The sequence below is a fragment of the Oncorhynchus mykiss genome, chromosome 13 (genome assembly GCF_057628025.1).
Source record: "Oncorhynchus mykiss isolate SJ-2025 chromosome 13, ASM5762802v1, whole genome shotgun sequence".
NCBI classification, from domain to species: Eukaryota; Metazoa; Chordata; class Actinopteri; order Salmoniformes; family Salmonidae; genus Oncorhynchus; species Oncorhynchus mykiss.
In genome coordinates, this window is record NC_143034.1 from 1,259,720 (window position 1) to 1,285,000 (window position 25,281).

General features: G+C 48.1%; 1 protein-coding gene across 1 annotated transcript in view; it reads left to right on the forward strand.

Moving 5' to 3' along the window:
* Positions 1-3,841: 3,841 nt before the first annotated feature.
* Positions 3,842-25,281, forward strand: part of LOC110517923 (uncharacterized) — a 41,664-nt gene continuing 20,224 nt past the window's right edge. Inside the window, exons 1-10 of the mRNA XM_090194549.1 lie at positions 3,842-4,055; positions 5,159-5,271; positions 8,930-9,062; positions 10,100-10,193; positions 10,684-10,785; positions 12,020-12,068; positions 12,222-12,390; positions 12,765-12,890; positions 20,629-20,736; positions 22,083-22,205. Coding sequence (XP_090050675.1) covers positions 5,172-5,271; positions 8,930-9,062; positions 10,100-10,193; positions 10,684-10,785; positions 12,020-12,068; positions 12,222-12,390; positions 12,765-12,890; positions 20,629-20,736; positions 22,083-22,205 — 1,004 coding nt within the window. The 5' untranslated portion in view covers positions 3,842-4,055; positions 5,159-5,171. The remainder of the gene's footprint in view (positions 4,056-5,158; positions 5,272-8,929; positions 9,063-10,099; positions 10,194-10,683; positions 10,786-12,019; positions 12,069-12,221; positions 12,391-12,764; positions 12,891-20,628; positions 20,737-22,082; positions 22,206-25,281) is intronic.

Genomic DNA, 25,281 nt, shown 5'->3' on the forward strand with positions numbered 1-25,281 from the left:
AGAGAGAGAGAGAGACGTGCCTCTAGCAGGGAGGGAGAGAGAGAGAGAGACGTGCCTCTAGCAGGGAGGGAGAGAGAGAGAGAGACGTGCCTCTAGCAGGGAGGGAGAGAGAGAGAGAGACGTGCCTCTAGCAGGGAGGGAGAGAGAGAGAGAGACGTGCCTCTAGCAGGGAGGGAGAGAGAGAGAGAGACGTGCCTCTAGCAGGGAGGGAGAGAGAGAGAGAGACGTGCCTCTAGCAGGGAGGGAGAGAGAGAGAGAGACGTGCCTCTAGCAGGGAGGGAGAGAGAGAGAGAGACGTGCCTCTAGCAGGGAGGGAGAGAGAGAGAGAGACGTGCCTCTAGCAGGGAGGGAGAGAGAGAGAGAGACGTGCCTCTAGCAGGGAGGGAGAGAGAGAGAGAGACGTGCCTCTAGCAGGGAGGGAGAGAGAGAGAGAGACGTGCCTCTAGCAGGGAGGGAGAGAGAGAGAGAGACGTGCCTCTAGCAGGGAGGGAGAGAGAGAGAGAGACGTGCCTCTAGCAGGGAGGGAGAGAGAGAGAGAGACGTGCCTCTAGCAGGGAGGGAGAGAGAGAGAGAGACGTGCCTCTAGCAGGGAGGGAGAGAGAGACGTGCCTCTAGCAGGGAGGGAGAGAGAGACGTGCCTCTAGCAGGGAGGGAGAGAGAGACGTGCCTCTAGCAGGGAGGGAGAGAGAGACGTGCCTCTAGCAGGGAGGGAGAGAGAGACGTGCCTCTAGCAGGGAGGGAGAGAGAGACGTGCCTCTAGCAGGGAGGGAGAGAGAGACGTGCCTCTAGCAGGGAGGGAGAGAGAGACGTGCCTCTAGCAGGGAGGGAGAGAGAGAGAGAGAGACGTGCCTCTAGCAGGGAGGGAGAGAGAGACGTGCCTCTAGCAGGGAGGGAGAGAGAGAGAGAGACGTGCCTCTAGCAGGGAGGGAGAGAGAGAGAGAGACGTGCCTCTAGCAGGGAGGGAGAGGGAGAGAGAGACGTGCCTCTAGCAGGGAGAGAGAGAGAGAGACGTGCCTCTAGCAGGGAGGGAGAGAGAGAGAGAGACGTGCCTCTAGCAGGGAGGGAGAGAGAGAGAGAGACGTGCCTCTAGCAGGGAGGGAGAGAGAGAGAGGTGCCGATCACCTGTTTTAGTCGCCAGACTGTTTGGCTGATGGTTACACTGCCTGACGGTGCCCGCCAGGTCACTTCAGAACGGAGTTGACGACAGAATACAAAGTTGCCGATGTCTTTGTCATTGTTCCAAACACGCGATGGAAGAAACGATGCTTCCAATGACCTCATTACATCCCTGCAGCATCGGCCTGTATAATTACATCACGTCGAAGTACATGTAAACATTCAGTAAATTCAGTTAGCTAATTGTTGGACGACTGTCCAATATATTTCATGGTGCAACAACAAATGTTTTCATGTATTGATGTGTATAATAAAGGGGATTTTATTGTGTTTATGAATCGGTAGTTTGTGTTTATGGTGGTGCTGTACAGGGCTCATCTTGAACAGACACCTTGGTCTCAGCATTGACTCCCTGTCTAAATAAAGACACCTTGGTCTCAGCATTGACTCCCTGTCTAAATGAAGACACCTTGGTCTCAGTATTGACTCCCTGTCTAAATAAAGACACCTTGGTCTCAGCATTGACTCCCTGTCTAAATTAAGACACCTTGGTCTCAGCATTGACTCCCTGTCTAAATAAAGACACCTTGGTCTCAGCATTGACTCCCTGTCTGAATAAAGACACCTTGGTCTCAGCATTGACTCCCTGTCTAAATAAAGACACCTTGGTCTCAGCATTGACTCCCTGTCTGAATAAAGACACCCTGGTCTCAGCATTGACTCCCTGTCTGAATAAAGACACCCTGGTCTCAGCATTGACTCCCTGTCTGAATAAAGACACCCTGGTCTCAGCATTGACTCCCTGTCTAAATAAAGGTTCACTAAAAGAACTCTGACCTCCTGGGGTCAACCTTGCGACCACACTGGCCGGGCTGGGAGAGACCCTGGCTGGGAGGACTTCAGGTCTGGCCTCTCCCTTCCACACTGGCCGGGCTGGGAGGACTTCAGGTCTGGCCTCTCCCTCTCCACACTGGCCGGGCTGGGAGAGACCCTGGCTGGGAGGACTTCAGGTCTGGCCTCCCCCTCTCCACACTGGCCGGGCTGGGAGGACTTCAGGTCCGCTGGTCCTTGCAGAAGACCACCTCAGTGCTGCAGGAGATGCTGTACCGGGAAGAGAGGCAGGAGGCTGGGCAGGAGGAAAGGAGGATGAGGGAGGAGGAAGAGAGGCAGGAGGCTGGGCAGGAGGTTGGACAGGAGGATGAGGGAGTAGGAAGAGAGGCAGGAGGCTGGGCACAAGGAGTAGAGGCAGGAGGATGAAAGGGAGCAGAAATAGGCCGGAGGAGGTGATGCAGGAGGAGATTAGGCAGGAGGCCGGGCAGTGTAATGACATCACACAGTACTGGTACTTGTGTGTAATGACTCATCAGCGAAAACAACGTAGTAATGTCAGGCAGCCTGTCATTTTCGTGTTTATACTTTTTCATAACGACAACCACAATGGATGAAATGACTGGCGGAGAAACAATCGGAACCATTTCCATGTTTTGCCCACTAGGTTTTATGGGTAGTATGACATTTCCACTGTTGAGGCTCAACAATGGCACGGATACAACGATGAGCCCTCTATTCATCTCTATGGCAATTACACCCGTAGAAATATAATTAATAGAACGGTCTTGGACCCTCTAACCCCTGGCAATCTGACCGGTGAACTCATTGGTGGACACACACAATGGCTGCCTGGTATTGTGACGCGATCATTTCCGTGGTAATGTAGAATGTTCTATTGATGTTTAACTGATGTGCTTCATGCAATGGAAGGTATGGTTTTGTAATGTCTGTTTAGTTCGTATTGGATTTTTCTGGGATGATTTGTATTTATTAAGGATCCCCATGGATCCCCTCTTCCTGGGGGTCCAGCAACGTTAAGGCAGTTATATACCATTTAAAATATTACAGTACATTTGATAACACATTAAATGTGTTACCCCAGGCCACTATTCTACTACTCTACGTATCTACAATACAACATTTCCCCCATGTGTGTGTGTGTGTGTGTCTTATCATGTCTGTGTGTGTGTGTGTCTTATCATGTGTATGTGTGTGTGTGTGTCTTATCATGTCTGTGTGTGTATCTTCACAGTCCCCGCTGTTCCAGAAGATGTATTTTCACCTGCTTTTTAAATCTGATTCTACTGCTGGTATCAGTCACCTGATGTGGAATAGAGTTCCATGTAGTCATGGCTCTATGAAGTACTGTGCGCCTCCCATAGTCTGTTCTGGACAAACCTCCGGTGGCATGTCTTGTGAGCTGTGTGCTAGTCGTTTAAACAGACACCTCGGTGGATTCAACATGTCAATACTGCTCACAAATACAAGTAGTGATGAAGTCAATCTCTCCTCCACTTTGAACCAGGAGAAATTAACATGCATATTATTAATGTTAGCTCTCTGTGTACATTTAAGTGCCAGCCAAATCAACAAATCACAGCACATATTGATGGGTACACTTCCTGCTTTGCCCCTATGTGCTCGCAATGTCTGCCAGTCCAACCATTATGCCATCGTTGGGGATCGCCGTTCTATTGATTATATTATATTTCTATGAAATATAAACCTTAAATAAACCTTAAACCTTAATCAAAGTGCTAAAACCGAACTTTAAATGAAGACCAAAAAAGTTGAGTACGTTTTTTTTACGACTAAAATCCAAATTTTTAACGTTGTTGCCATGGTAACTAGGGGACGCTTCTCGACCGGTCGCCAAGGTGACGCGGTTTCCGTCACGTCCGGTCTGAGGTTTCCGGAACCCGGCGCGAAAAAATAAATTCAACAGGAAAACAGAAGTCGTGAGAAGGAACCGTCCCCCTTTTTTTTTTTTCGGATAAACTACTTTTAATTAATTTACTCCTTATATATATTACATCTAACGGTGTCGGTTTCTCACTCTTTATAACCCCTTATTGTCAACTAAGAAGTGATCCATTTTTCAAGCAAAGGTAACTTTAACTAACTAGTCACATCCGCTTTTGATACTCCTTTAACTACAGTCAGAGACCGTATGAAAATAAACATGTGCTTTCTCTGGTCAAAGTTGTGTGTTTTGGGTTGTGTCGAGGCAGAGTTAGTTGGTTAGATATTGAATAGGATTATTTAGCCTCTGTGCACCTTCAGTGATTATCTATTTATCTCCACCATTCAGAATTGAAAGTAATGGTTTGTTTCCCCCCCTAACTAGTGACATTAAACTAGTTGTCTACAGATCATTGAAGTTGAAGCAGTGTGGGGTTTATAGTGAAGGATATATACTGCAGTGTGGGGTTTATAGTGAAGGATATATACTGCAGTGTGGGGTTTATAGTGAAGGATATACACTGCAGTGTGGGGTTTATAGTGAAGGATATATACTGCAGTGTGGGGTTTATAGTGAAGGATATATACTGCAGTGTGGGGTTTATAGTGAAGGATATATAATGCAGTGTGTGGTTTATAGTGAAGGATATATACTGCAGTGTGGGGTTTATAGTGAAGGATATACACTGCAGTGTGGGGTTTATAGTGAAGGATATATACTGCAGTGTGGGGTTTATAGTGAAGGATATATACTGCAGTGTGGGGTTTATAGTGAAGGATATATAATGCAGTGTGTGGTTTATAGTGAAGGATATATACTGCAGTGTGGGGTTTATAGTGAAGGATATACACTGCAGTGTGGGGTTTATAGTGAAGGATATATACTGCAGTGTGGGGTTTATAGTGAATGATATATACTGCAGTGTGGGGTTTATAGTGAAGGATATATACTGCAGTGTGGGGTTTATAGTGAATGATATATAATGCAGTGTGTGGTTTATAGTGAAGGATATATACTGCAGTGTGGGGTTTATAGTGAAGGATATACACTGCAGTGTGGGGTTTATAGTGAAGGATATATACTGCAGTGTGGGGTTTATAGTGAAGGATATACACTGCAGTGTGGGGTTTATAGTGAAGGATATATACTGCAGTGTGTGGTTTATAGTGAAGGATATACACTGCAGCGTGGGGTTTATAGTGAAGGATATACAGTGCAGTGTGTGGTTTATATAAATATATTTTGCAGGTTGTTTGGAGACATGAATCCAGAAGACGTGGTTATCATTCTCAGTGATGATGATGATGATGATGTGTCCATCAACGACTCGGTCTACATCGTCGAAGACATCCAGAACCACGGTGAGACGTCAGCAAAAACAGTTTGTAGGAAGATAAAAGGGGAAAGAACAGGGAAGTGAAAGGAGAGAACTCAAGAAAACCACGTCAGCACTTCCAGAGTGTCAACCTCTGTGAACTTTAGTCCAGTGCTTTCTATATCTATATCATCTATATCTATATCATCTATATCATCGATACCATCTATATCTATATCGACTATATCTATATCATCTATATCATCGATAACATATCTATATCATCTATATCTATATCATCGATACCATCTATATCTATATCAACTATATCTATATCATCTATATCATCGATACCATATATCATCTATATCTATATCATCTATATAATCGATGCCATATATATCTATATCATCTATATCTATATCATCTATATAATCGATGCCATATATATCTATATCATCTACAACTATATCATCAATGCCATATATATCTATATCATCTATATCTATATCATCTATATCTATATAATCGATGCCATATATATCTATATCATCTATATCTATATCATCTATATCTATATAATCGATGCCATATATATCTATATCATCTACAACTATATCATCAATGCCATATATATCTATATCATCTATATCTATATCATCTATATCTATATAATCGATGCCATATATATCTATATCATCTATATCTATATCATCTACAACTATATCATCGATGCCATATATATCTATATCATCTACATAATCAATGCCATATATCTATATCATCTATATCATCTATACCATATATATCTATATAATCGATGCCATATATATCTATGTCATCTATATCTGTATCATCTACATCTATATAATCGATGCCATATATATCTATATCATCTATACCATATATATCTATACCATATATATATCTATACCATCTATACCATATATATCTATATCATCTATATCATATATATCTATATGGTCTGTTCAATGCAGCCACAGCAGGGATGACGGGCTTAATTCCCAATTCGTAGAAAATACATTCTCCCTTCATTTCTTAAGAAAATCACTAACAGGCCGATTGACTTGAGTCTCTTTCAACTTCCGAGTGCCTATCTAATATAACAATACAACTAAATAATTTGAATGATTTGAGCTGAAGTCTGTGTTGCACTTTGAATAATCAACCGCAGACATGCCGTGCCTGTCTGAACTCTGAACTCTGAACCAGTCTGGAAGCTGACTGTTGTATTTATGAAGGCAGTAGGAGAACAACTGTGGGTAGGTCTGCTTAATGTGTGTGTGTGTGTGTGTGTGTGTGTGTGTATCCACAGTGTACAAAACATTAGGAACACCTGCTCTTTTTATGGAGTTAGATCAGATTTAATATTGCAGACTGAAGCTTCCATCAATGTAATTGTCTTCATCATTTCCAATCCCCCATATATTATTTTGTAAATATATCATGCAGGAGATCAGTCTAAACCCCCGTGGTCTCTGTATCCCCCGTGGTCTCTGTATCCCCCGTGGTCTCTGTATCCCCCGTGGTCTCTGTATCCCCCGTGGTCTCTGTATCCCCTGTGGTCTCTGTATCCCCTGTGGTCTCTGTATCCCCCGTGGTCTCTGTATCCCCTGTGGTCTCTGTATCCCCCGTGGTCTCTGTATCCCCCGTGGTCTCTGTATCCCCTGTGGTCTCTGTATCCCCTGTGGTCTCTGTATCCCCCGTGGTCTCTGTATCCCCTGTGGTCTCTGTATCCCCTGTGGTCTCTGTATCCCCTGTGGTCTCTGTATCCCCCGTGGTCTCTGTATCCCCCGTGGTCTCTGTATCCCCCGTGGTCTCTGTATCCCCCGTGGTCTCTGTATCCCCCGTGGTCTCTGTATCCCCCGTGGTCTCTGTATCCCCTGTGGGCTCTGTATCCCCTGTGGTCTCTGTATCCCCCGTGGTCTCTGTATCCCCCGTGGTCTCTGTATCCCCTGTGGCTCTGTATCCCCTGTGGTCTCTGTATCCCCTGTGGTCTCTGTATCCCCGTGGTCTCTGTATCCCCCGTGGTCTCTGTATCCCCCGTGGTCTCTGTATCCCCTGTGGTCTCTGTATCCCCCGTGGTCTCTGTATCCCCCGTGGTCTCTGTATCCCCCGTGGTCTCTGTATCCCCCGTGGTCTCTGTATCCCCCGTGGTCTCTGTATCCCCCGTGGTCTCTGTATCCCCCGTGGTCTCTGTATCCCCCGTGGTCTCTGTATCCCCTGTGGCTCTGTATCCCCTGTGGTCTCTGTATCCCCTGTGGTCTCTGTATCCCCTGTGTATGTAGTATACCCAGTAGATCAGTCTAAACCCCTGTGGCCTCTGTATCCCCTGTGTATATAGTATACCCAGTAGATCAGTCTAAACCCCTGTGGTCTCTGTATCCCCTGTGTATATAGTATACCCAGTAGATCAGTCTAAACCCCCGTGGTCTCTGTATCCCCTGTGTATATAGTATACCCAGTAGATCAGTCTAAACCCCTGTGGTCTCTGTATCCCCTGTGGACTCTGTATCCCCTGTGGTGTCTGTATCCCCTGTGGTCTCTGTATCCCCTGTGGTCTCTGTATCCCCTGTGGTCTCTGTATCCCCTGTGGTCTCTGTATCCCCTGTGGTCTCTGTATCCCTTGTGGTCTCTGTATCCCTTGTGGTCTCTGTATCCCCTGTTGGCTCTGTATCCCCCGTGGTCTCTGTATCCCCCGTGGTCTCTGTATCCCCCGTGGTCTCTGTATCCCCCGTGGTCTCTGTATCCCCTGTGTTCTCTGTATCCCCCGTGGTCTCTGTATCCCCTGTGGTCTCTGTATCCCCTGTGGTCTCTGTATCCCCTGTGGTCTCTGTATCCCCCGTGGTCTCTGTATCCCCTGTGGTCTCTGTATCCCCCGTGGTCTCTGTATCCCCCGTGGTATCTGTATCCCCTGTGGTCTCTGTATCCCCTGTGGTCTCTGTATCCCCCGTGGTCTCTGTATCCCCTGTGGTCTCTGTATCCCCCGTGGTCTCTGTATCCCCTGTGGTCTCTGTATCCCCTGTGGTCTCTGTATCCCCTGTGGTCTCTGTATCCCCTGTGTATATAGTATACCCAGTAGATCAGTCTAAACCCCTGTGGTCTCTGTATCCCCTGTGGTCTCTGTATCCCCCGTGGTCTCTGTATCCCCTGTGTATATAGTATACCCAGTAGATCAGTCTAAACCCCTGTGGCCTCTGTATCCCCTGTGTATATAGTATACCCAGTAGATCAGTCTAAACCCCTGTGGCCTCTGTATCCCCTGTGTATATAGTATACCCAGTAGATCAGTCTAAACCCCTGTGGTCTCTGTATCCCCTGTGTATATAGTATACCCAGTAGATGAGTCTAAACCCCTGTGGCTCAGTATCCCCTGTGTATATAGTATACCCAGTAGATGAGTCTAAACCCCTGTGGTCTCTGTATCCCCTGTGTATATAGTATACCCAGTAGATGAGTCTAAACCCCTGTGGTCTCTGTATCCCCTGTGTATATAGTATACCCAGTAGATGAGTCTAAACCCCTGTGGTCTCTGTATCCCCTGTGTATATAGTATACCCAGTAGATCAGTCTAAACCCCCGTGGTCTCTGTATCCCCTGTGGTCTCTGTATCCCCTGTGTATATAGTATACCCAGTAGATGAGTCTAAACCCCTGTGGTCTCTGTATCCCCTGTGTATATAGTATACCCAGTAGATCCGTCTAACTGCAGCAGGTCACATGATCCTGAAGGAGAAGAGGACCTGGTCGTTACCTTCTGTCAGAGAGGAGAGGTGCTGCCTCACGCACGCTATGATTGTACCGCACACACCTTCACGTGAGTCACGCGCACACCTTCACGTGGGAGACACACACACACCTTCACGTGGGAGACGCACACCTTCACGTGAGAGACACACACACACACCTTCACGTGAGTCACGCACACACCTTCACGTGGGAGACACACACACACACACCTTCACGTGAGAGACATACACCTTCACGTGAGAGACACACACACACACCTTCACGTGAGAGACACACACCTTCACGTGAGAGACACACACACCTTCACGTGAGAGACACACACCTTCACGTGAGAGACACACACACACCTTCACGTGAGAGACACACACCTTCATATGGAAGACACACACACACACCTTCACGTGAGAGACACACACACCTTCACGTGAGTCACACACACACCTTCACGTGAGAGACACACACCTTCACTTGAGAGACACACACCTTCATGTGAGAGACACACACACACACCTTCACGTGAGAGACACACACTTTCACGTGAGACACACCTTCACGTGAGTCACACACACACCTTCACGTGAGAGACACACACCTTCACGTGAGAGACACACACCTTCACGTGAGAGACACACACTTTCACGTGAGACACACCTTCACGTGAGTCACACACACACCTTCACGTGAGAGACACACACCTTCACGTGAGAGACACACACCTTCACATGAGAGACACACACCTTCACGTGAGAGACACACACACACCTTCACGTGAGAGACACACACTTTCACGTGAGACACACCTTCACGTGAGAGACACACACCTTCACGTGAGAGACATACACCTTCACGTGAGAGACACACACCTTCACGTGAGAGACACACACTTTCACGTGAGACACACCTTCACGTGAGTCACACACACACCTTCACGTGAGAGACACACACCTTCACGTGAGAGACACACACCTTCACGTGAGAGACACACCTTCATGTGGAAGACACACACACACACACACCTTCACGTGAGAGACACACACACCTTCATGTGAGACACACCTCCACACTTCTCTGCTTTCTAACATCAGTCTGTCTCCTCTCCTCCAGACCAACAGACAGTGATGTAGGAGGACCAATAGAATCCAACCAGCTCTTCTGTCACCAGTGCTTCTGTTACGTCTGTGACAAGGTTGCCTCGGAGGTGAGCTGTGTGAGGGAGACGTGAAGGTTAACTCTGTGGAGCTGTCTCAGAGAGATGTGAAGGTAAACTCTGTAGAGCTGTCAGAGAGATGTGAAGGTGAACTCTGTAGAGCTGTCAGAGAGATGTGAAGGTGAACTCTGTAGAGCTGTCTCAGAGAGATGTGAAGGTGAACTCTGTAGAGCTGTCAGAGAGATGTGAAGGTTAACTCTGTAGAGCGGTCTGAGAGATGTGAAGGTGTACTCTAGAGCTGTCAGAGAGATGTGAAGGTAAACTCTGTAGAGCTGTCAGAGAGATGTGAAGGTTAACTCTGTAGAGCTGTCAGATGTGGTGTTGATTACCGAGAGCTTTTCTTTTCTGTGTGTGTGGTGTGTGTGTGTGTGTGTGTGTGTGTGTGTGTGTGTGTGTGTGTGTGTGTGTGTGTGTGTGTGTGTGTGTGTGTGTGTGTGTGTGTGTGTGTGTGTGTGTGTGTGTGTGTGTGTGTGTGCTGCAGTGTTCTGTGTGGACTGTGTCAGGCGTGTGCCACTGCAACGCCCATAAGAGGAGTGTGTTCTGGAGCAACAAGAGAGACAAGGTGGTTCTGGGATACCTTCAGGTCAGTTTAACCTTTAACCTTCAGGTCAGTTTAACCTTCAGGTCAGTTTAACCTTTAACCTTCAGGTTAGTTTAACCTTTAACCTTCAGGTCAGTTTAACCTTTAACCTTCTGGTCAGTTTAACCTTTAACCTTCAGGTCAGTTTAACCTTCAGGTTAGTTTAACCTTTAACCTTCAGGTCAGTTTAACCTTCAGGTCAGTTTAACCTTCAGGTTGGTTTAACCTTTAACCTTCAGGTCAGTTTAACCTTCAGGTCAGTTTAACCTTTAACCTTCAGGTTAGTTTAACCTTTAACCTTCAGGTCAGTTTAACCTTCAGGTCAGTTTAACGTTTAACCTTCAGGTCAGTTTAACCTTTAACCTTCAGGTTAGTTTAACCTTTAACCTTCAGGTCAGTTTAACCTTCAGGTCAGTTTAACCTTTAACCTTCAGGTCAGTTTAACCTTTAACCTTCAGGTCAGTTTAACCTTCAACCTTCAGGTCAGTTTAACCTTCAGGTTAGTTTAACCTTTAACCTTCAGGTCAGTTTAACCTTTAACCTTCAGGTCAGTTTAACCTTTAACCTTCAGGTCAGTTTAACCTTTAACCTTCAGGTCAGTTTAACCTTCAGGTTAGTTTAACCTTTAACCTTCAGGTCAGTTTAATCTTCAGGTCAGTTTAACCTTTAACCTTCAGGTTAGTTTAACCTTTAACCTTCAGGTCAGTTTAACCTTCAGGTCAGTTTAACCTTTAACCTTCAGGTCAGTTTAACCTTTAACCTTCAGGTCAGTTTAACCTTCAGGTCAGTTTAACCTTTAACCTTCAGGTCAGTTTAACCTTTAACCTTCAGGTCAGTTTAACCTTTAACCTTCAGGTCAGTTTAACCTTTAACCTTCAGGTCAGTTTAACCTTCAGGTCAGTTTAACCTTTAACCTTCATGTCAGTTTAACCTTTAACCTTCAGGTCAGTTTAACCTTTAACCTTCAGGTCAGTTTAACCTTTAACCTTCAGGTCAGTTTAACCTTTAATCTTCAGGTCAGTTTAACCTTTAACCTTCAGGTCAGTTTAACCTTTAACCTTCAGGTCAGTTTAACCTTTAACCTTCAGGTCAGTTTAACCTTCAGGTTAGTTTAACCTTTAACCTTCAGGTTAGTTTAACCTTTAACCTTCAGGTTAGTTTACCCTCCTGTCTGTCTGCCTGCCTGTCTGTCTGTCTGTCTGTCTGTTTGCCTAAATTCTCATTTAACTTTCTGCAGATGTTTAACTTCAACCTGCTGGAGATCGACAGCGACCTCCGACTGGCAGGTACACCAAGAAACACACACACACACACACACACACACACACAATGTCCATCCATTACTACACACACACACACACACACACACACACACACAATGTCCATCCATTACTACACACACACACACACACACACACGTCTGTGTTCTGTGTGTGTAGAGTCCTTACTGCTGCAGTTGGAGGAGGAGTTGTCCAAGGAGTACGCCTCCTTCCAGAGGGGCGTGGCTGTGAGGGGATTGGCTGTCCAATGTGCCTGTCACTGCCACACAGCCAATCGTTTGGAATGCGGGAACTGCCAATCAAATCACCTGCTGCTACTGGTCTACGAGTAAGACTCGTGTTCCATCGACTCGTGTTCCATCGTTAATATCTTGTTACTATGGGGACTGTTACTATGGGGATTATTACCATGGGGAGTAATAAGGGGGACTATGTTGGACTGGGGAGTATTACCATGTTGGACTGGGGACTGTTACCATGTTGGACTGGGGAGTGTTACCATGTTGGACTGGGGACTGGGGAGTATAACCATGTTGGACTGGGGAGTGTTACCATGTTGGACTGGGGAGTATTACCATGTTGGACTGGGGACTGGGGAGTATTACCATGTTGGACTGGGGACTGGGGAGTATTATCCTTATTTACTGTTTTCTGTTGTTTGTGTTAATTTTTGTGGTGTGTGTGTGTGTGTGTGTGTTGCAGTTATTCGCAGGTGTTTGAGTGTGTGTGCCGCTTCCTTGGACGTGCGGAGAGAGAGAGACCGAGAGCAGCAGCTGTTATGAGACTTGGAGCAGCTCAACTCTTCATTACACACTGTCAACCTCCTGGGTACACACACACACCACACCACACCACACCACACACACACACACACACACTGATTTCACAATTGGCTAATTTTGTATATGATTCCTTTTTCAAACAGTCCTGTGGCCATTTTAATCCAAATCCCTGACTAAAACATTCCACCCCACACAAAGTTAAAATCACCTGTACAGTTACCAAGACTAATGGATTAGACCCCCACCGTTCACCCAAATGGTACGCTCCTACAGACAGTGAGTCACATGTCCTTGTCATGCTATATGAAGCAGGCAGCAAGGCATTCAGTGACTGTTCCATTTAACTTTAGAATGGGCAAAACTAGTGACCTAAGTAACTTTGAGCCATGTTTTGATGGTCGGTGCCAGTTCCAGTATCTCAGAAATGTCCGCCATCCTGGGCTTTTCACGCATTACAGTGTCTAGGGTTTACCGAGAACTGTGCGACAAACAAAACGCATCCAGTCAGCGGCAGGGTGAAAACAGCTCGTTGAAGAGAGGGGTCAAAGGAGAAGGGCAAGAATGGTGCAAGCTAACAGGCGGGCCACAAACAGACAAATAACGGCGCAGAACGGCATATCAGAAACTCAGTCGGTCCTTATCACAGATTGGCTATTTCAGCAGACTATCAGATTAAAAACAAGAAGAAGCAGCTCCAGTGTGCACGCCATCACCAACACTGGACAATTGAGGAGTGGAAAAACACTGCCTGGTCTGACGAATCTGTTCTGCCACGCTGATGGAAGAGTCAGGGTTTGATCCATGGACCCATCCTGCCTGGTGTCAACGGTACAGGCTGATGGAAGAGTCAGGGTTTGATCCATGGACCCGTCCTGCCTGGTGTCAACGGTACAGGCTGATGGAAGAGTCAGGGTTTGATCCATGGACCCGTCCTGCCTGGTGTCAACGGTACAGGCTGATGGAAGAGTCAGGGTTTGATCCATGGACCCATCCTGCCTGGTGTCAACGGTACAGGCTGATGGAAGAGTCAGGGTTTGATCCATGGACCCGTCCTGCCTGGTGTCAACGGTACAGGCTGATGGAAGAGTCAGGGTTTGATCCATGGACCCATCCTGCCTGGTGTCAACGGTACAGGCTGATGGACGAGTCAGGGTTTGATCCATGGACCCGTCCTGCCTGGTGTCAACGGTACAGGCTGATGGAAGAGTCAGGATTTGATCTATGGACTCATCCTGCCTGGTGTCAACGGTACAGGCTGGTGGAAGAGTCAGGATTTGGTCCATGGACCCATCCTGCCTGGTGTCAACGGTACAGGCTGGTGGCAGAGGTGTAATGGTGTGGGGAGTGTTTTTTACTGTCACACGTTTAGGTCCCTTGTTCCCCAATTGATCAACATGTCCATTCCCCCCGAAGAATTCAGGCTGTTCTGAAGAATTCATGTTACAATACAAGTCCCTGGAGAAGGATGTACTTGGACATGTCACTGTCTATCAGAGTAGGGGTCTGTGTCTGTCCCAGAGGCCTGTGCTTCATAGTGAGTCATGCAACAAGTCTCTGGAGAAGGATGTACTTGGACATATCAGAGTAGGGGTCTGTGTCTGCCCCAGAGGCCCGTGCTTCATAGTGAGTCATGCTACAGGTCTCTGGAGATGATGCTAATGGTTTCAGAAGATGCTAATGGTTTCAGAAGATGCTGATGGTTTCAGAAGATGCTGATGGTTTCAGAAGATGCTAATGGTTTCAGAAGATGCTAATGGTTTCAGAAGATGCTGATGGTTTCAGAAGATGCTGATGGTTTCAGAAGATGCTGATGGTTTCAGAAGATGCTAATGGTTTCAGAATATTGAAGTGTCAGTTTGGATGCGGAGTGCTGATGATCATTTTGGCCAAAACACTTCATTAACCCCTAGCGATCCAACATAGGACGTCATTACCCCCTAGCGATCCAACATAGGACTTCATTACCCCCTAGCGATCCAACATAAGACTTCATTACCCCCTAGCGATCCAACATAGGACTTCATTACCCCCTAGCGATCTAACATAGGACGTCATTACCCCCTAGCGATCCAACATAGGACTTCATTACCCCCTAGCGATCCAGCATAAGACTTCATTACCCCCTAGCGATCCAACATAGGACTTCATTACCCCCTAGCGATCCAACATAAGACTTCATTACCCCCTAGCGATCCAACATAGGACTTCATTACCCCCTAGCGATCTAACATAGGATGTCATTACCCCCTAGCGATCCAACATAGGGCCACCACATAGGACTTCATTACTCCCTAGCGATCCAACATAGGACTTCATTACCCCCTAGCGATTCAACATAGGACGTCATTACCCCCTAGTGATCCAACATAGGACTTCATTACCCCCTAGAGATCCAACAAAGGACCACCACATTCAATAGGACATAGGACTTCTTTACCCCCTAAAGATCCAACATAGGACCATCACATTCAATAGGACATAGGACCTCATTACCCCCTAGAGATCCAACATAGGGCCACCAATGAAGAGTTTGTGGCAATACCTTCCAGATATAAAGAAACGTTGGTGGCAATACCTTCCAGATCATGTACCTTCCAGATCATGTACCTTCCAGATCATGTACCTTCCAGATATTGTACCTTCCAGATCCTGTACCTTCCAGATATCAAATCAAATCAAATTGTATTCGTCACATACACATGGTTAGCAGATGTTAATGCGAGTGTAGCGAAATGCTTGTGCTTCAAGTTCCGACAATGCAGTAATAACCAACAAGTAATCTAACTAACAATTCCAAAACTACTGTCTTGTACACAGTGTAAGGGGATAAAGAATATGTACATAAGGATATATGAATGAGTGATGGTACAGAGCAGCATAGGCAAGATACAGTAGATGGTATCGAGTACAGTATATACATATGAGATGAGTATGTAAACAAAGTGGCATAGTTAAAGTGGCTAGTGATACATGTATTACATAAGGATGCAGTCGATGATATAGAGTACAGTATATACGTATGCATATGAGATGAATAATGTAGGGTAAGTAACATTATATAAGGTAGCATTGGTTAAAGTGGCTAGTGATATATTTACATCATTTCCCATCAATTCCCATTATTAAAGTGGCTGGAGTTGAGTCAGTGTCAGTGTGTTGGCAGCAGCTGCTCAATGTTAGTGGTGGCTGTTTAACAGTCTGATGGCCTTGCGATAGAAGCTGTTTTTCAGTCTCTCGGTCCCAGCTTTGATGCACCTGTACTGACCTCGCCTTCTGGATGATAGCGGGGTGAACAGGCAGTGGCTCGGGTGGTTGATGTCCTTGATGATCTTTATGGCCTTCCTGTGACATCGGGTGGTGTAGGTGTCCTGGAGGGCAGGTAGTTTGCCCCCGGTGATGCGTTGTGCAGACCTCACTACCCTCTGGAGAGCCTTACGGTTGAGGGCGGAGCAGTTGCCGTACCAGGCGGTGATACAGCCCGCCAGGATGCTCTCGATTGTGCATCTGTAGAAGTTTGTGAGTGCTTTTGGTGACAAGCCAAATTTCTTCAGCCTCCTGAGGTTGAAGAGGCGCTGCTGCGCCTTCTTCACAATGCTGTCTGTGTGAGTGGACCAATTCAGTTTGTCTGTGATGTGTATGCCGAGGAACTTAAAACTTGCTACCCTCTCCACTACTGTTCCATCGATGTGGATAGGGGGGTGTTCCCTCTGCTGTTTCCTGAAGTCCACAATCATCTCCTTAGTTTTGTTGACGTTGAGTGTGAGGTTATTTTCCTGACACCACACTCCGAGGGCCCTCACCTCCTCCCTGTAGGCCGTCTCGTCGTTGTTGGTAATCAAGCCTACCACTGTTGTGTCGTCCGCAAACTTGATGATTGAGTTGGAGGCGTGCGTGGCCACGCAGTCGTGGGTGAACAGGGAGTACAGGAGAGGGCTCAGAACGCACCCTTATGGGGCCCCAGTGTTGAGGATCAGCGGGGAGGAGATGTTGTTGCCTACCCTCACCACCTGGGGGCGGCCCGTCAGGAAGTACAGTACCCAGTTGCACAGGGCGGGGTCGAGACCCAGGGTCTCGAGCTTGATGACGAGCTTGGAGGGTACTATGGTGTTGAATGCCGAGCTGTAGTCAATGAACAGCATTCTCACATAGGTATTCCTCTTGTCCAGATGGGTTTTTTTTTTTTATTTTTTTATTTCACCTTTATTTAACCAGGTAGGCTAGTTGAGAACAAGTTCTCATTTGCAACTGCGACCTGGCCAAGATAAGGCATAGCAGTGTGAACAGACAACACAGAGTTACACATGGAGTAAACAATTAACAAGTCAATAACACAGTAGAAAAAAGGGGAGTCTATATATACATTGTGTGCAAAAGGCATGAGAAGGTAGGCAAATAATTACAATTATGCAGATTAACACTGGAGTGATAAATGATCAGATGGTTATGTACAGGTAGAGATTGGTGTGCAAAAGAGCAGAAAAATAAAAATAAATAAATAAAAACAGTATGGGGATGAGGTAGGTGAAAATGGGTGGGCTATTTACCAATAGACTATGTACAGCTGCAGCGATCGGTTAGCTGCTCGGATAGCAGATGTTTGAAGTTGGTGAGGGAGATAAAAGTCTCCAACTTCAGCGATTTTTGCAATTCGTTCCAGTCACAGGCAGCAGAGAACTGGAACGAAAGGTGGCCAAATGAGGTGTTGGCTTTAGGGATGATCAGTGAGATACACCTGCTGGAGCTACACCTGCTGGAGCGCGTGCTACGGATGGGTAGTGTGGGTAGTGTGGGCAGTGTGGTTGAGATTGCATCGTCTGTGGACCTATTTGGGCGGTAAGCAAATTGGAGTGGGTCTAGGGTGTCAGGTAGGGTGGAGGTGATATGGTCCTTGACTAGTCTCTCAAAGCACTTCATGATGACGGAAGTGAGTGCTACGGGGCGGTAGTCGTTTAGCTCAGTTACCTTAGCTTTCTTGGGAACAGGAACAATGGTGGCCCTCTTGGAGCATGTGGGAACAGCAGACTGGTATAGGGATTGATTGAATATGTCCGTAAACACACCGGCCAGCTGGTCTGCGCATGCTCTGAGGGCGCGGCTGGGGATGCCGTCTGGGCCTGCAGCCTTGCGAGGGTTAACACGTTTAAATGTCTTACTCACCTCGGCTGCAGTGAAGGAGAGACCGCATGTTTTCGTTGCAGGCCGTGTCAGTGGCACTATTGTCCTCAAAGCGGGCAAAAAAGTTATTTAGTCTGCCTGGGAGCAAGACATCCTGGTCCGTGAATGGGCTGATTTCTTCCTGTAGTCTGTGATTGACTGTAGACCCTGCCACATGCCTCTTGTGTCTGAGCCGTTGAATTGAGATTCTACTTTGTCTCTGTACTGACGCTTAGCTTGTTTGATAGCCTTGCGGAGGGAATAGCTGCACTGTTTGTATTCGGTCATGTTACCAGACACCTTGCCCTGATTAAAAGCAGTGGTTCGCGCTTTCAGTTTCACGCGAATGCTGCCATCAATCCACGGTTTCTGGTTAGGGAATGTTTTAATCGTTGCTATGGGAACGACATCTTCAACGCACGTTCTAATGAACTCGCACACCGAATCAGCGTATTCGTCAATGTTGTTGTCTGACGCAATACGAAACATGTCCCAGTCCACGTGATGGAAGCAGTCTTGGAGTGTGGAGTCAGCTTGGTCGGACCAGCGTTGGACAGACCTCAGCGTGGGAGCCTCTTGTTTTAGTTTCTGTCTGTAGGCAGGGATCAACAAAATGGAGTCATGGTCAGCTTTTCCGAAAGGGGGGCGGGGCAGGGCCTTATATGCGTTGCGGAAGTTAGAGTAACAATGATCCAAGGTCTCTCCACCCCTGGTTGCGCAATCGATATGCTGATAAAATTTAGGGAGTCTTGTTTTCAGATTAGCCTTGTTAAAATCCCCAGCTACAATGAATGCAGCCTCCGGATAAATGGTTTCCAGTTTGCAAAGAGTCAAATAAATTTCATTCAGAGCCATCGATGTGTCTGCTTGGGGGGGATATATACGGCTGTGATTATAATCGAAGAGAATTCTCTTGGTAGATAATGCGGTCTACATTTGATTGTGAGGAATTCTAAATCAGGTGAACAGAAGGATTTGAGTTCCTGTATGTTTCTTTCATCACACCATGTCACGTTAGCCATAAGGCATACGCCCCCGCCCCTCTTCTTACCAGAAAGATGTTTGTTTCTGTCTGCGCAATGCGTGGAGAAACCCGTTGGCTGCACCGCCTCAGATAGCGTCTCTCCAGTGAGCCACGTTTCCGTGAAGCAAAGAACGTTACAGTCTCTGATGTCCTTCTGGAATGCTACCCTTGCTCGGATTTCATCAACCTTGTTGTCAAGAGACTGGACATTGGCAAGAAGAATGCTAGGGAGTGGTGCACGGTGTGCCCGTCTCCGGAGTCTGACCGGAGTCGTTTCCCTCTTTTTCGGAGTCGTTTTTTTGGGTCGCTGCATGGGATCCGCTCCGTTGTCCTGTTTGTAAGGCAGAACACAGGATCCGCGTCGCGAAAAACATATTCTTGGTCGTACTGATGGTGAGTTGACGCTGATCTTATATTCAGTAGTTCTTCTCGACTGTATGTAATGAAACCTAAGATGACCTGGGGTACTAATGTAAGAAATAACACGTAAAAAAACAAAAAACTGCATAGTTTCCTAGGAACGCGAAGCGAGGCGGCCATCTCTGTCGGCGCCGGAAGTACAAGATACTGTACCTTCCAGATATAAAGAAACGTTGGTGGCAATACCTTCCAGATCATGTACCTTCCAGATCATGTACCTTCCAGATCATGTACCTTCCAGATCATGTACCTTCCAGATATTGTACCTTCCAGATCCTGTACCATCCAGATATTGTACCTTCCAGGTCCTGTACCTTCCAGATCCTGTACCATCCAGATATTGTACCTTCCAGATACTGTACCATCCAGATACTGTACCTTCCAGATACTGTACCTTCCAGATCCTGTACCATCCAGATATTGTACTTTCCAGATCCTGTACCTTCGAGATCCTGTACCTTCAAGATCCTGTACATTCCAGATACTGTACCTTCCAGATATAAAGAAAGGTTGGTGGCAATACCTCCCAGATCCTGTACCATCCAGATCCTGTACCATCCAGATCCTGTACCATCCAGATCCTGTACCATCCAGATCCTGTACCATCCAGATTCTGTACCTTCCAGATCCTGTACCTTCCAGATACTGTACCTTCCAGATACTATACCCCCTTTTTCTCCCCAATTTCGTGGTATGCAATTGGTAGTTATTCTTGTCTCATCGCTGCAACTCCCGTACGGACTCGGGAGAGGCGAAGGTCGAGAGCCGTGCGTCCCCACGAAACACAACCCAACCAAATCATACTGCTTCTTGACACAATGCCCACTTAACCCGGAAGCCAGCAGGGACCAACAAACAATGCACACCTGGCAACCAAGTCAGCGTGCCCTGTGCCCTGTGCCCGGCCCGCCACAGGAGTCGCCAGTGCGAGATGGGACGAGGACATCCCTGCCGTCCAAACCCTCCCCTAACCCGGCGACACTGGGCCAATTGTGCGCCGCCCCATGAGTCTCCCGGTCGCGGCTGGCTGCGACAGAGCCTGGACTCGAACCCTGAATCTCTACTGGCACAGCTGCGATGCAGTGCCTTAGACCACGGCACCATTCGGGAGGCTTCACACTTCTAATATGACTAAATCTGCCTCGACGTCTAACCCCTGACTTCTGTGACCTCTAACCCCTAACAGACCAGTGATTTCCCATCATCTTGAGGCCATTGCTGCTAACCAGGTACACACACACACACACCAAATCCCATATGGACCCCTACACCCTAAAGCACGTGGCGATCTCAGGTGTTTGGGATAGGGGAATAGCTCCACCTTGCATTCTGATAAGCTTGGTGGAAGTTTCAACATATTGCTGAGACTCATCAAATTCTCTCAGACCTCCACAAGTGGTATAGGGTGTAGGGTCTAGGAGTCCATTTAGGACTGGGTAACACCATAGGGTCTAGGAGTCCATTAACGACAGGGTAACACCATAGGGTCTAGGAGTCCATTTAGGACTGGGTAACACCATAGGGTCTAGGAGTCCATTTAGGACTGGGTAACACCATAGGGTCTAGAGGTCCATTTAGGACTGGGTAACACCATAGGGTCTAGAGGTCCATTTAGGACTGGGTAACACCATAGGGGTCCATTTAGGACTGGGTAACACCATAGGGGTCCATTTAGGACTGGGTAACACCATAGGGGTCCATTTAGGACTGGGTAACACCATAGGGGTCCATTTAGGACTGGGTAACACCATAGGGTCTAGAGGTCCATTTAGGACTGGGTAACACCATAGAGGTCCATTTAGGACTGGTAACACCATAGGGGTCCATTTAGGACTGGTAACACCATAGGGGTCCATTTAGGACTGGGTAACACCATAGGGGTCCATTTAGGACTGGGTAACACCATAGAGGTCCATTTAGGACTGGGTAACACCATAGGGTCTAGGAGTCCATTTAGGACTGGGTAACACCATAGGGTCTAGAGGTCCATTTAGGACTGGGTAACACCATAGGGTCTAGAGGTCCATTTAGGACTGGGTAACACCACAGAGGTCCATTTAGGACTGGGTAACACCATAGGGTCTAGAGGTCCATTTAGGACTGGGTAACACCATAGGGGTCCATTTAGGACTGGGTAACACCATAGGGTCTAGAGGTCCATTTAGGACTGGGTAACACCATAGGGTCTAGGGGACCATTTAGGACTGGGTAACACCATAGAGGTCCATTTAGGACTGGGTAACACCATAGGGTCTAGAGGTCCATTTAGGACTGGGTAACACCATAGGGTCTAGAGGTCCATTTAGGACTGGGTAACACCATATGGGTCCATTTAGGACTGGGTAACACCATAGGGTCTAGGAGTCCATTTAGGACTGGGTAACACCATAGAGGTCCATTTAGGACTGGGTAACACCATAGGGGTCCATTTAGGACTGGGTAACACCATAGGGGTCCATTTAGGACTGGGTACCACCATAGAGGTCCATTTAGGACTGGGTAACACCATAGGGGTCCATTTAGGACTGGGTAACACCATAGGGTCTAGAGGTCCATTTAGGACTGGGTAACACCATAGGGTCTAGAGGTCCATTTAGGACTGGGTAACGTGTGTGTGTGTGTGTGTGTGTGTGTGTTCAGGGTAATGGAGGCGGTGCGAAGACAGATGGTGGAGTGTGACTTCAGTCCAGAGTTTCTCCAGAAACTTCAAGGTTTCTACCAGACCCTCCCCCTACCTCCCAGCTGCATTGCTCTGAGAAACAGGTATAGACCCTCCCCCCTTCCTCCCAGCTGCATCGCTCTGAGAAACAGGTATAGACCCTCCCCCCTTCCTCCCAGCTGCATCGGTCTGAGAAACAGGTACAGACCAGATCCTCCCCCTACCTCCCAGCTGCATCGCTCTGAGAAACAGGTATAGCCCCCCCCCCCTTCCTCCCAGCTGCATCGCTCTGAGAAACAGGTATAGCCCTTCCCCCCCTTCCTCCCAGCTGCATCGCTCTGAGAAACAGGTACAGACCCTCCCCCCTACCTCCGAGCTGCATCGCTCTGAGAAGCAGGTATAGACCCTCCCCCCTACCTCCCAGCTGCATCGCTCTGAGAAACAGGTATAGCCCCTCCCCCCCTTCCTCCGAGCTGCATTGCTCTGAGAAACAGGTACAGACCCTCCCCCCTACCTCCCAGCTGCATCGCTCTGAGAAACAGGTTTAGACCCTCTCCCTTCCTCCCAGCTGCATCGCTCTGAGAGACAGGTATAGACCCTCCCCCCCTTCCTCCCAGCTGCATCGCTCTGAGAAACAGGTATAGACCCTCCCCCTTCCTCCCAGCTGCATCGCTCTGAGAAACAGGTATAGACCCTCCCCCCTACCTCCCAGCTGCATCGCTCTGAGAAACAGGTATAGACCCTCCCCCTACCTCCCAGCTGCATCACTCTGAGAAACAGGTATAGACCCTCCCCCTACCTCCCAGCTGCATCGCTCTGAGAAACAGGTACAGACCCTCCCCCCTACCTCCCAGCTGCATCGCTCTGAGAAACAGGTACAGACCCTCCCCCTACCTCCCAGCTGCATCGCTCTGAGAAACAGGTACAGACCCTCCCCCCTACCTCCCTGCTGCATCGCTCTGAGAAACAGGTACAGACCCTCCCCCCTACCTCCCTGCTACATCGCTCTGAGAAACAGGTACAGACCCTCCCCCCTACCTCCCTCCTGCATCGCTCTGAGAAACAGGTATAGACCCTCCCCCTACCTCCCAGCTGCATCGCTCTGAGAAACAGGTATAGACCCTCCCCCCTACCTCCCAGCTGCATCGCTCTGAGAAACAGGTACAGACCCTCCCCCCTACCTCCCAGCTGCATCGCTCTGAGAAACAGGTATAGACCCTCTCCCTTCCTCCCAGCTGCATCGCTCTGAGAGACAGGTATAGACCCTCCCCCCCTTCCTCCCAGCTGCATCGCTCTGAGAAACAGGTATAGACCCTCCCCCTTCCTCCCAGCTGCATCGCTCTGAGAAACAGGTATAGACCCTCCCCCCTACCTCCCAGCTGCATCGCTCTGAGAAACAGGTATAGACCCTCCCCCTACCTCCCAGCTGCATCACTCTGAGAAACAGGTATAGACCCTCCCCCTACCTCCCAGCTGCATCGCTCTGAGAAACAGGTACAGACCCTCCCCCCTACCTCCCAGCTGCATCGCTCTGAGAAACAGGTACAGACCCTCCCCCTACCTCCCAGCTGCATCGCTCTGAGAAACAGGTACAGACCCTCCCCCCTACCTCCCAGCTGCATCGCTCTGAGAAACAGGTACAGACCCTCCCCCCTACCTCCCTGCTACATCGCTCTGAGAAACAGGTACAGACCCTCCCCCCTACCTCCCTCCTGCATCGCTCTGAGAAACAGGTATAGACCCTCCCCCTACCTCCCAGCTGCATCGCTCTGAGAAACAGGTATAGACCCCCCCCCCCTACCTCCCAGCTGCATCACTCTGAGAAACAGGTACAGACCCTCCTCCTTACCTCCCAGCTGCATCGCTCTGAGAAACAGGTATAGACCCTCTCCCTTCCTCCCAGCTGCATCACTCTGAGAAACAGGTATAGACCCTCCCCCCCTACCTCCCAGCTGCATCGCTCTGAGAAACAGGTATAGACCCTCCCCCTTCCTCCCAACTGCATCGCTCTGAGAAACAGGTATAGACCCTCCCCCCTTCCTCCCAGCTGCATCGCTCTGAGAAACAGGTATAGACCCTCCCCCTTCCTCCCAGCTGCATCGCTCTGAGAAACAGGTATAGACCCTCCCCCCTACCTCCCAGCTGCATCGCTCTGAGAAACAGGTATAGACCCTCCCCCCTACCTCCCAGCTGCATCGCTCTGAGAAACAGGTACAGATCCTCCCCCCTACCTCCCAGCTGCATCGCTCTGAGAAACAGGTACAGATCCTCCCCCTCCCCCTTTCAGTGTTAAAGGGACAGACCGTTAATGTGTGTGTTTGTTCCAGGCTGTGTGTTCTCCCCTGGTCAGATGTCCTGCTGGTCTCAGTGTTAAAGGGACAGACTGTTAATGTGTGTGTGTTTGTTCCAGGCTGTGTGTTCTCCCCTGGTCAGATGTCCTGCTGGTCTCAGTCTTAAAGGGACAGACTGTTAATGTGTGTGTGTGTGTTCCAGGCTGTGTGTTCTCCCCTGGTCAGATGTCCTGTTGGTCTCAGTGTTAAAGGGACAGACCGTTAATGTGTGTGTGTGTGTTCCAGGCTGTGTGTTCTCCCCTGGTCAGATGTCCTGTTGGTCTCAGTGTTAAAGGGACAGACCGTTAATGTGTGTGTGTGTGTTCCAGGCTGTGTGTTCTCCCCTGGTCAGATGTCCTGCTGGTCTCAGTGTTAAAGGGACAGACTGTTAATGTGTGTGTGTTTGTTCCAGGCTGTGTGTTCTCCCCTGGTCAGATGTCCTGCTGGTCTCAGTGTTTAAGGGACAGACCGTTAATGTGTGTGTTTGTTCCAGGCTGTGTGTTCTCCCCTGGTCAGATGTCCTGCTGGTCTCAGTGTTAAAGGGACAGACCGTTAATGTGTGTGTTTGTTCCAGGCTGTGTGTTCTCCCCTGGTCAGATGTCCTGCTGGTCTCAGTGTTAAAGGGACAGACTGTTAATGTGTGTGTGTGTGTTCCAGGCTGTGTGTTCTCCCCTGGTCAGATGTCCTGCTGGTCTCAGTGTTAAAGGGACAGACTGTTAATGTGTGTGTGTGTGTTCCAGGCTGTGTGTTCTCCCCTGGTCAGATGTCATGCTGGTCTCAGTCTTAAAGGGACAGACTGTTAATGTGTGTGTTCCAGGCTGTGTGTTCTCCCCTGGTCAGATGTCCTGCT